Here is an 11583-nt window from a genome sequence, read left to right as displayed (position 1 = left end):
AGGATGTCTCAGTTTCATTTACCATGCATATGCTTCCTCTTCTTAGTTTTTGAAAGGTGACTCATTTAAAAATTGATGCATATCAAATTATTATAAGTGTATATACCTTATTTTGTATTATAAGCATTTTTATTAATGTACTTTAGTAATATACATGTTGCTTTATGATTTTGTGAAGTGTTATATGAATTTTAATCAATACAGAAAACGTTCTCCGTTTTCTAACACTTAAACCAAAAACGTTCTTGGTTTCAAACACTTCCCCTTAATTCAAATTTTGAAGTGATTTTATACTTAGCAATCTTCTTAACTCTTAAAATCTACTCATCCTCAAGGCCATGGTCATTATATCCGCCAACTGAACTTTAGTTTGACAATAAATGAACTTCAACTTGCTTCTTCCAACTTGATTTCTTAGGGAAATGAAACTTTATCTCAATGTGTTTGTTTCTTCAATGAGATACAAAGTTCTTTGCTAGATTTATTGTTGAAATGTTATCAATCATCAATGGAATTGGCCTGCATACATCCAGCTTCAATTCTACTGTCAATGATTCCAGCCATAATGATTGGCAAGCACTATAGCTGCCAGCAATATGTTCAGTCTCACATGAAGAAAGTGTTATCAATGGCTGCTTCTTTGAACTCCATGCTATTAGAGATTTCATGAAATTGAACACATAGCCTGAATTGCTCCTTCTATCATTCTTATCTCCACACCAATCTAAATATGAATACCCAACCAAGTCTCCATTTTCTTGCTTTAAATCTGTTGTAAACAGAATTCCATGCTCTATTGTGCCTTGAACATATCTCATGATTCTCTTAACTGCTAGCCAATGAGAATGCTTGGATCTCTGCATGAATCTGCTTACCACGCCTACACTATAGCATATATCAAGTCTTGTATTACACAAATATCTTAGGGAATCCACAATCTGCTTGAATATAGTTGAATCAGCCAGCTCTTCGTCACTATCTATTTCCAGCTTTCCATTCACTGCAATGGGTATGACAACAGGGTTGTAACCAACGATATTAAATCTTCTCAAGATATCTCTAGCATATTTCTTCTAGTGCATCAACAATCCTTCTTCAATCTCAGTAAACTCCATGCCCATAAAGTAGCTTGGTTTACCTAAGTATGTCATTTCAAACTCATCTTTCATGATGCCTTTGAATTATGCAATTGCCTTGCTGCAGTTGCCAAACACCAATAAGTCATCAATATGTAGGCACAACATGATTATTGCAGGCTCTCTATTCGGTATGGAATGTTTCACATAAACTTCATATTCCATTGTGCGTTTGATGAATCCAATGCCAATTAGAAACAAATCGATTCATTTGTTCCAAGCTCTTGATGCTTGCTTCAAACCATAGAGAGATTTCTTATTTTATACTTAGCAATCTTCTTAACTCTTAAAATCTACTCATCCTCAAGGCCATGGTCATTATATCCGCCAACTGAACTTTAGTTTGACAATAAATGAACTTCAACTTGCTTCTTCCAACTTGATTTCTTAGGGAAATGAAACTTTATCTCAATGTGTTTGCTTCTTCAATGAGATACAAAGTTCTTTGCTAGATTTATTGTTGAAATGTTGTCAATCATCAATGGAATTGGCCTGCATACATCCAGCTTCAATTCTATTGTCAATGATTCCAGCCATAATGATTGGCAAGCACTATAGCTGCCAGCAATATGTTCAGTCTCACATGAAGAAAGTGTTATCAATGGCTGCTTCTTTGAACTCCATGCTATTAGAGATTTCATGAAATTGAACACATAGCCTGAATTGCTCCTTCTATCATTCTTATCTCCACACCAATCTAAATATGAATACCCAACCAAGTCTCCATTTTCTTGCTTTAAATCTGTTGTAAACAGAATTCCATGCTCTATTGTGCCTTGAACATATCTCATGATTCTCTTAACTGCTAGCCAATGAGAATGCTTGGATCTCTGCATGAATCTGCTTACCACGCCTACACTATAGCATATATCAAGTCTTGTATTACACAAATATCTTAGGGAATCCACAATCTGCTTGAATATAGTTGAATCAGCCAGCTCTTCGTCACTATCTATTTCCAGCTTTCCATTCACTGCAATGGGTATGACAACAGGGTTGTAACCAACGATATTAAATCTTCTCAAGATATCTCTAGCATATTTCTTCTAGTGCATCAACAATCCTTCTTCAATCTCAGTAAACTCCATGCCCATAAAGTAGCTTGGTTTACCTAAGTATGTCATTTCAAACTCATCTTTCATGATGCCTTTGAATTATGCAATTGCCTTGCTGCAGTTGCCAAACACCAATAAGTCATCAATATGTAGGCACAACATGATTATTGCAGGCTCTCTATTCGGTATGGAATGTTTCACATAAACTTCACATTCCATTGTGCGTTTGATGAATCCAATGCCAATTAGAAACAAATCGATTCATTTGTTCCAAGCTCTTGATGCTTGCTTCAAACCATAGAGAGATTTCTTCAATCTGAGCATTTTATCCACATTTCCCTTAATAAAAAATTATGGTGGTTGAGAGACATACACGTCTTCTTCCAGCCATCCATTTAGAAATGCATACTTCACATCAAGTTGGCACATCAACCAACCCCTAGCACAAACCAGTGCTATCATAAGCTTGATTGTCTCAATTATGGCCACTAGAGCAAACACTTCAGAATAGTCTATATCTGCCCATTATAGGAATCCCTTGGCAACCAATCTAGCTTTGTACTTAGCAATTGTGCCATTTGGATTCAGCTACAATTTGTAGATCCATTTTACTCCAACATGCTTTTGTTCTGGAGGCAAATATGTCAAGTATCATGTTTGATTCTTCTCAATTGCATTAATCTTTTCCATTATTGCTTTTTCCAGCATCTTTTCTTCAAGACTTTTTCAATATTTCATGGTTATGTATTTGCAAATAAGGAAAAATGCACTAAATCTCCACTATTGTCAACTTCACTATCATTGTGCACTTCAAATTCTTGTAAATGTGTTGGTGGCTTTCTTGTTCTCTGGGATCTGTTTGATTCAATTCTTTCTTCATCTCTGTTTCCACTAGTATGCTTCTCAGTTTATACTTGTAAAGGAATTTGTGTGCTGATGGTTGCTTGCTCCTAGTCCCAGTGTTAGTTGTTGGCAATCTACTTATGTTTCAAGTTCCAGCTCTCATGTTCAATGATCTTGACATCTCTGTTGACCACCACCTTGCCTTTAATAGGATCATACAGTTTGTAAGCACCTGTTGGATGATATCCAACCAAGATCATTGCTTCATTCTTGTCCTGGAACTTTCTTCTTTTCTGGTCTAGTACATGTTTAAAACATAGAGCACCAAATGTTCTTAAATGCCCTACTGTTAGCTTTCTTCCACTCCAAATCTCCTTTGGTACCTTATCTAGAAATTTCTTTGTTGGACATTTATTAAGAAGCAGCAAAATTTATGTAGCAGTCCCTTTTTCTTTTATCATACTTCTAGTCATGTCTAGAATGGTTCTATTTCTCCTTTCAGCCATGCCATTGTGTTGAGGTGTGTAAGGAGCTATTACCTCATGTTCAATTCCATTCTTGATACAAAATTCCTTGAATTCATGTGAAGTATATTATCCCCCTCCATCTGTCTTTAACACCTTGACAGATTCTCCACTTTGTTTCTCCACTTTAACCTTGAAGTTTTTGAATATCTTCAATGCTTCATCTTTGGTTTTTATCAAATAAATCCACATCATTCTACTGATTTCATAAAAAGAAATTATGAAATAGTTATTACCTCCTAATGATGGCACCTTAAATGGTCCACATATGTCACTATGAACCACCTCAAGAACTTTTTTCGTTATTGCTTGCACTTGTGATTGAAAGGAATTTATTAATTGTTTTCCTGCCAAACACCTTCTTAGGGACATCAATCATATAAACTCTGCTAACCATCTTCTTCAGTCATAGCTGCTTCAAGCTTCTGAAGTTAAGATGGACAAATCTTGAATGCCAAAGCCAATTTTCATCAATTGAAGAGTTAAAATATTATCCGCATTTGGAATGCAATCCCCTAGCACATAGCCTTGACCAATACAAAATGAATTACAATCATGGTATTGATTACAGGTGGAAAAGCATTTCTCAATAAGAAATACAATTTTAGTCGTACCTACTGAGAAAAGTAATATTAGTGTAATAAATAACTAATATGCATAAGAGAAAAAATATAGAGAAGATTCAAACTCTATTATGCAAATTGTCTACATACCTCTTGAGCATAGAAGAACTACAACTAAAATTGCTAAAATAAACTTATATTTATTAATCATTGTTTTTTATCTTCTTCCTATTCTTCAACGATCCTTATTTAAATCAGTAAGTATATTTTTCATGTTTGTGTATGTATATATATAATAAATCTAGTAATAAAAATATAATAAATACATAGATATTCATTAATTTAATGATATGAAATATAAAATTTAAATTATTTTAATAGAGGTTATATTATTTATATCAAATTCAAAGTCTTCGGTCAAAGACCAAATTACTTTTTTAATATTATATTACCATTTTAATAATTTATATGTTTACATTAATTGTGTCCATTGTGCTTTTTCCTATTCCTAATAATAATAATAATAATAATAATAATAATAATAATAATAATAATAATAATAATAATAATAATAATAATAATAATAATAATAATAATAATAATTTGAATAAGAGAGAAAATTTACACAAGAAAACCTTGTAAAAAATCAAATAGATAATATGTTAGACAAATGTATCAAACATAGATTTCAAGAATACATGTTCAAAAGCGAGATAATAAAAGTTTATCCAGACAAAATTATAGGGATTTTCAAGAGATGATAAAAATTTAAAGATGGCTTTTCAAAAATCGATATGCTTCTTTGAAGTCTCTTGAGAGTGAGACTATGTCTCACTTCCATTTACTAAATGCTTCCTCATAATTTTATCAGAAGGAGCCAATTTAACATTTTTCTTCCTTTTCTCCACCACAATTTTTTTAACACAAAACCGTTTTAAGGAGATTTTGTAATGGAAGAGACGTCTATGTTCAATCTTAAGACTGGACTAATCAACTCGTGATTCCAACAAAATGTTGGACCTTTTACCAAAACAGAGGAAGAAGATATTGTTTTTATAAGCCATTTTAGAAAGCAAAGAAATTTAGACATTTTACAAAAGTGAAATGGGCCTCTTTAAAAAATAATGTTTCTGGAAAATAATGTTTTTTGAAGAGTGAATCATTTAAAAATTGAAGTGTATCAAAATATTAAAAATGTGCGATACCTTATTTTGTATGTTTTTAAATCAATGATGACTTTGTAGTTGAAAAAAAAAAAGAAATGTGCATTCAAAATACTAATTTCTTTAGTAATGTGCATTTTTTTTTACTACACATGTTATTTGTGATTTTGTGAATATCTGTCAAGTGTTATATGAATTTTAATTAATTAATAATAATAATGTTATGGGAGGAAAACAATGAATCAACTATTTTGACCGTCTTTGTCGTATAAAGAAAAAGTGTTGTTGTGTAAGTCAATAAAAAAAATTACTAAAATTAATCACATTGCGAAGATCTGACTTTGTTGTGTGAAGCAATTACCTGCGTTTGTTGGAGTGAAGTTCCTATCGCAATGCGAAATAAGTTTGTCATGCAACTCAATCATAAATTACTTTTTACGGCGCTTCTTGTACTTCAAAGAGATACATTTGTCGTATGAAGATGATAGATATTAGCCAATGTAAAGTAATTTTTTTTCATGCAACTAGGTCACGTCCCATAAATAGAGATCAAGATCAAACTTATTCCGCCAATTTTTTTCACACTCATGTGATAAGGAAGTCCTACTAATGTGTTACGCTATTTTTCTTCTAAACACTCACATTCTTATATTATACTTAACATTCATTCATATATTGTTTTGGAAAGTATATCGATAAGTCTTATTATAATTCGCACCATTGTTATTAAAAATCACTGGTATATAAAAGAAGAGATAAACAAACAACTTATTGGTCTCACTTGATTCTCTCACCAGCATTTTAATAAATCTGTAGCATCACTTTAGTTTAAAAGAACTCATTATAATAATTAGTAACTTAGTTATTACATATGTCACTGTTTGTAACTTAATGTTATAAATCTGTAAACTTTTGAAGTTGTTTCACATTACATATGAAAATGTAACAAATGGAAAAAGAGAGTTGTCTCCACATTCAAATAGAGCAACACCAGCTCTTCTTCTTTTGGAAGTTCAGTATTACTAGTTTTCCACACCAAATCAATGCACTCATCATTTTACTTCTCCAATATAGCTCATTCCCATAGATGAAACTTCTTAAAACCTTTCACGGTCTAAACCAATTCATTTTAAGAGTAACATTTCTTTTTCCTAATTTTTTATTCATATTGTCATGAGTTTCTCAACTATTTTGATGATAATATCATAACCCATTGCATATCGTTATTGGTAGAATTGACTTTAGGTGTTAATAAGTCACAAAGGAGATGACAATTAATTAGTAAAATTACATCAATTAAGATCGTATTTTTCCTTTTCTATGAGCTGTCACTTGAATATTGGATTTAAATTACAATGTGGTGACTTCATGAAGATTGTATTATAGGCATAAAAAGAGCCACAATGTTACATATAATAGCTTGGAGAGAATCCTTATCTCTAGACTGCTGGCACTCGACCATCTATTTCTTGGATTGACGTTCTTGTCCTTGCTTAGAGTCACAGAGACATTGACGGGCATGGAACCTAAACATAATTTTCAATTTTAAGACAAAGTAAAAGACCATAAACTACTTGTATGAAATAAGAATTTAAGCGGTGAGCTCACAATTATAGTTGGTCCATCCAATGCGCTGATTAGCCAAGTCATAGACAACTATTCTATCTTTTAGGACAAGATCTGTGAAAGATAAGATCATAATTGTCAATTTATTTATGATTACCATACTTACATAAAATAAACATGAAAAGGATGATTTATGATTATCATACGTGAGTATAGTATACTTGTTTTTGGAAATTGGATTGTTGTGATAAATGAAAAATAGAAATAAATATAAATATCTATTAAAAAACAATTTGAACTATGATAATGATAGTCCAACCATATTTTGTAACATACTATATGATGTTTTCTATTTTCAGCTGCATCAAGTTAGTGAAATTGTGAAGTAGTAACACACTAGAAACTTTGGATGAAATGATGCCACCCTATTGTTTGCAACAGATACAAAAGACATTTTTAGAATTTTTTATCATTTATTAAAAGATTCTCAATTGAGTTTCTCTATATAGTCTATTTAATTATTTTATTCATCTAACCTCCTAATATTGAGAATCCTCTTTCCACCTTCTGAAAACCTATGCACCATTTTGCAGCGTCCTATTAAAGCAATTTTGCACATAAGACATAAAATTTCAAAGAATAACTTACTTATGGACAAAAAATGTAACCAACAACGTAACAAACATACTTCATGCTTACCATTAAAATATAGTGCACAAGGTATTGTGCTGGTTTCAACTCAATGGATGCCCCACCCGCAAAGTTAAAACTGACTGAAGGAAACATATCTATACTGAATGTGCAACAAACACAAAAATAATTTAATGAGATATTCATAAATCCTAATAGAAGAAACTCTCTTTTCATATAAAGTATATAAAGATCTACATAAAAAATATTATATTTTGGATTACCTGGTTGAGACCAAATAACACAGGTTTCCTTCTGATATAGAGGGACTGCTAAATTGTGACACAGCAGTAGTTATCTACACGTCCATTTAGAAATTGAACATTAGTATACTTTAAGATCGATATCATTCATAAAATACAAGAGATATAAACAAACCCCTTTTTAAGAAAATTAATAATAAGAATTATATTCTATCAAAAAATATAATAAGAATTATATAAAAAAATGATATAAATCTCAATATGGTGTTCAATTGCTGAAGTATCGTAAGGCATAATACAATTCCCCATTAAATCAACTCCACATTTTAAACAAAAAAAAAAAATTATTGAGTACATCAATGAATGGTTTAAAATTGTTCTATATCCAACACAATAAAACTTAATATTAGTTAAATAAGACAAGAATGTGAGAATCTAAATGAACTCAATGGAAAAAAGTCAATTGGTAATTTCGGAAAGAAAAAAAAAATAGAAGACAAGCAAACCAAAGAGTAAGAAAATATGTCGCAGTGCAAAATTCTACGTTATATAAATATAAAAGACATAGAAGAATAATATGTCCAACAATGTTTTGTGCGAGGTAGGAGAAATCTTACTGCATTGACAAGAGGATCGAAGGCTTCTTGAACAAGATATGCCAATGTTGTACCACTGTCAATAGCAGTTCCTCGGTCGCCAGATTTTGATGGTGCGAATACTACTGGATTGATTGAGAGAAGTTGCCCGTTGACAGCAATGCTCTCAAGATTCAAGTTGTAGTAAGGCCTAAGATTTGATTGAAACAAAAAGACTAGTCAATTATATTGCAAAATGTCTCATATAGAAGTGTGAACTATCTGGAAAAAAACAAAAACATAAGAAGCATTTTAAGAACGGTATTCTTAGCAAATATCACCTTCTACATTCAATTGAAAAATCATTTAATTTAAATTAAGCAATTTGAAAATGGTTTTGTACTACCAATTTGATTCAGACATATTCACTAGGGATGTGTCATGTGAAGTAACTTGGTGTAAGAGAAAATATAAATGAACCTAAGGGGATTCAATCAACACAAGATGACAAGACATATATCCCTTCAAGTTTTCAATCTTGAGAAATCAAAGCATTTTCTTCACTGTAAGAAACATGAAGGCAAATATCTTCCAAAGTCACTGGTGTAATAAAAAGCTACCCAAAATAGTGAATTCAAGATGCTAAGTAAAACATAATTCACCCAAAAGAAATTGTCAATTGATTTAAAAAACCGACACAGTTTTACCGCACCACACATAAATCATAAACTTTGAGTAAGGTACTAGCTTAAAATTAATCAGCTAACTTTTAAGTGTTTAAATTCTATTTCCTGTTATTCAAATTAGCATATGGTAAAACTAACTTCTAAAAGCAAAGTTGATAAATTTCACAATTATTGATTGCCAATTGATAATAATGTAATTGTAAAAATTTAATTCCATAAACTCCTTTTAGAAATTCCTTGTATGCTCTTTTATATCAATTCTGTGCAATACTAGAGAAAAATGATCCACAAATTAGGGATAGAAAAAGAGAAAAACAGTGCAGAAGAGAACATACTGCGATGGGGCAAGTGGACTGTAAACAATACTTGGCTCCACTATCTCACCAAGAACCAGAATGCCTCCTCCATTGCCATCTCCTTTCAAGCAATGAGAGAAAATTTTGGGTATTATTCCTTGTGGTGACAATTGTGATACAATTGATAGAGGGCCAAGTCCAAACCCAAAGATTCCATCAAGTGCTCTCACTGGGTTAGTCAATTGTCCAAATTGCTGGGTGCTACACCTATTGCCAAATCAATCATCCAACAAAGTTTTGCTTCAACCCAAAATCCATATTAAGTACTACTATTAACTAAAACATGGGAATGAATGTAAAAATTAGCAGAGAAGAATAGCAAATCCCAGTATTTTCAAAAACTTACATTACAAAATTAATGTCCCCCCAACACTCCCCACTCCAAACATTATGTATGATTTTCAGTCCTATAGTTCCCTCTACGAGCATAAGCTCCCTTGACCCTCCTATCCGAGTTTAATTTCTACATGTTTCAAATGCATGCACACACATTTATAATTGTCCATAACAAATAAGCATAAGAGATTCTCACCCCAAAAAAACGGTGGCCGACGTGTTACCACTACTAGGAGAAGACCGTCCAATGATTGTGTCAAAATAAATTTTATCTGTGAGATAAACACCGGAGGTACCACTTCCATCTTGAAAATAATAGGAGTAACTGCACTGGTTGTGGTTAACACTAGAAGAGCATTGAACATCTGCACCTTGAACTCCAAAAGGACACATGGGATCCGAGCAATTAACCAATGAATTGGTGGATGAATCAGCCATATCAAAGAAATTCAGCTTAATCTGTACATTATGCAACAAGTATTAAGCTCCAAATCAGAACCTTGGTTCCCAAGGCAACAAAACAAGCACCATAACACAAGTAAGTAGCACTAATTAGTATAGTAAAGGAAAAAACAGCAATTAAAATTGAAAATTCTTACCCCAAGTCCACTATATTGAGGGCAATTACTACAAGTTTTGCAATTGACCCACAAAAGGTCACTTCCGGTGTCAATCATAACTGTAAATGTTTTTGGTGGAGATCCCAACTTCACTTCTGTGGTATACATACTGAACAAAAAAACCAACAATAGTATTAATATTAATTATTAATTAAATCTTACTCTCACCTATCTAATAAAAATAAAATGAAATTAAAATCAGTTTCTTTAGATAAATTGAATATGTAATATTATTATCAACATCTAAAAAATAGATAAATTTCAGTCACCTAACTCACTATGTATTCAGAAGTATTGGTATTTCACTTCATATGACATTATTTTTCAATGTTAATGAAAAAAGCTTTTTTCTTTTGAATAGATGGAAAAGATGATAAGAAAATATGCCTTGCTTGTTGAAAGAACAGACAATATGATCAATGCATAATACAACATAAGCAATAAATGAAGGAATTTTTTAGAGCAGATAGGATTAGAGGATTAGCCTTACCCATAGGAGTTTGGATCAGCAGTGCCTTGGACTGTGAAGTTGCCAATGCCAACACCACCCAATGAGAATGTAACGAGAGTGAGTGTTAAGAGAGAATGACATGTTCAATTTATACTGCTAGATAGCTTAAAGCTAGCATCATGAATAAAGAAGCGGAAAAAAAAATTATGAACAATGGTGTTTTACAACTCAGCATCGCATCAACAATTGCCATTATTTGAGCAAATTTACTACAAAACACATACACGACACATTATAGATCAAAATAAAGAGACAACTTAAAAAATCATGCAAATCAAAGGACTGAAATATTCTCACCTTAATAGAAATTACCAATTTTTAGCGCTATAGTTCAATTAATTTGACATGGAGAGTGCTGTATTGCTGGCCTTTACACATCAGTCTTCTTCTTCTTGTGTAATAAAAACAGAAACCTACAAAATAAAGCATTGAAGAGAAAAATAAAAAAGTTAATCAAAGAGAGAAAACACTACATTCAAAAGAAAAAGAAAGATTCTAAACAACATTAATAGAAATTAAACATTTTTACCCATTGAAAGACATATTTGCTGAAAGGGGAATTGCAAGAAAGGTGACGCGTTTGAGTGCGCGCAATGTGTTGGCCTCTTGGCTTGATCCAGTGCATTACCATACTCAGCCATGGAAGGACAGTACTTGTTGACGCCGACGTGGTTGTTTCTTTGCTCACACGCCGGAGAAGATCTGTCCGTTCATGTTGAAATGAACTCAAGGGATGGAATGGAAGGAAATTCATTA

The 11583-nt window shown here is 32.1% G+C and overlaps 3 protein-coding genes across 3 annotated transcripts; all 3 read right to left on the bottom strand.

Annotated features, from left to right (window-relative positions):
• Positions 1-452: 452 nt before the first annotated feature.
• Positions 453-1301, bottom strand: LOC140919983 (secreted RxLR effector protein 161-like). Its single transcript, XM_073367280.1, has 2 exons — positions 1194-1301; positions 453-1073 (listed from the first exon to the last, which is right to left on the bottom strand). The coding sequence occupies exons 1-2, from the start codon at positions 1299-1301 to the stop codon at positions 453-455; spliced, it is 729 nt and encodes a 242-aa protein (XP_073223381.1).
• A 260-nt stretch (positions 1302-1561) lies between these two features.
• Positions 1562-2410, bottom strand: LOC140919982 (secreted RxLR effector protein 161-like). The gene is made up of 2 exons (XM_073367279.1): positions 2303-2410; positions 1562-2182 (listed from the first exon to the last, which is right to left on the bottom strand). The coding sequence occupies exons 1-2, from the start codon at positions 2408-2410 to the stop codon at positions 1562-1564; spliced, it is 729 nt and encodes a 242-aa protein (XP_073223380.1).
• A 4148-nt stretch (positions 2411-6558) lies between these two features.
• On the bottom strand, positions 6559-10863 carry LOC101497737 (aspartic proteinase 36-like). The gene is made up of 10 exons (XM_012714840.3): positions 10807-10863; positions 10296-10425; positions 9893-10155; positions 9340-9567; positions 8361-8529; positions 7765-7838; positions 7550-7643; positions 7387-7447; positions 6893-6964; positions 6559-6810 (listed from the first exon to the last, which is right to left on the bottom strand). Exons 2-10 carry the CDS (start codon positions 10422-10424, stop codon positions 6665-6667), a joined length of 1236 nt encoding a protein of 411 aa, XP_012570294.3. The 5' UTR covers position 10425; positions 10807-10863; the 3' UTR covers positions 6559-6664.
• Between the last annotated feature and the right edge of the window lie 720 nt (positions 10864-11583).

Source organism: Cicer arietinum, chromosome 4, assembly GCF_000331145.2.
Source record: "Cicer arietinum cultivar CDC Frontier isolate Library 1 chromosome 4, Cicar.CDCFrontier_v2.0, whole genome shotgun sequence".
NCBI classification, from domain to species: Eukaryota; Viridiplantae; Streptophyta; class Magnoliopsida; order Fabales; family Fabaceae; genus Cicer; species Cicer arietinum.
This window is presented reverse-complemented; position numbering and strand designations above follow the sequence as displayed.

Excerpts from the sequence above, each read along its gene's own strand:
- LOC101497737 (XM_012714840.3), bottom strand. The coding sequence starts at position 10,424 with ATGTATACCACAGAAGTGAAGTTGGGATCTCCACCAAAAACATTTACA. Across the intron at positions 8,530-9,339 it reads AGTCCACTTGCCCCATCGCA|GCCTTACTACAACTTGAATC; the intron begins GTATGTTCTCTT and ends ATCAAATCTTAG. Across the intron at positions 7,839-8,360 it reads TCGATCCTCTTGTCAATGCA|ATAACTACTGCTGTGTCACA; the intron begins GTAAGATTTCTC and ends ATGGACGTGTAG.
- LOC140919982 (XM_073367279.1), bottom strand. The coding sequence starts at position 2,410 with ATGGAATGTGAAGTTTATGTGAAACATTCCATACCGAATAGAGAGCCT. Across the intron at positions 2,183-2,302 it reads TGTTTGGCAACTGCAGCAAG|AAGAAATATGCTAGAGATAT; the intron begins GCAATTGCATAA and ends TTGATGCACTAG.
- LOC140919983 (XM_073367280.1), bottom strand. The coding sequence starts at position 1,301 with ATGGAATATGAAGTTTATGTGAAACATTCCATACCGAATAGAGAGCCT. Across the intron at positions 1,074-1,193 it reads TGTTTGGCAACTGCAGCAAG|AAGAAATATGCTAGAGATAT; the intron begins GCAATTGCATAA and ends TTGATGCACTAG.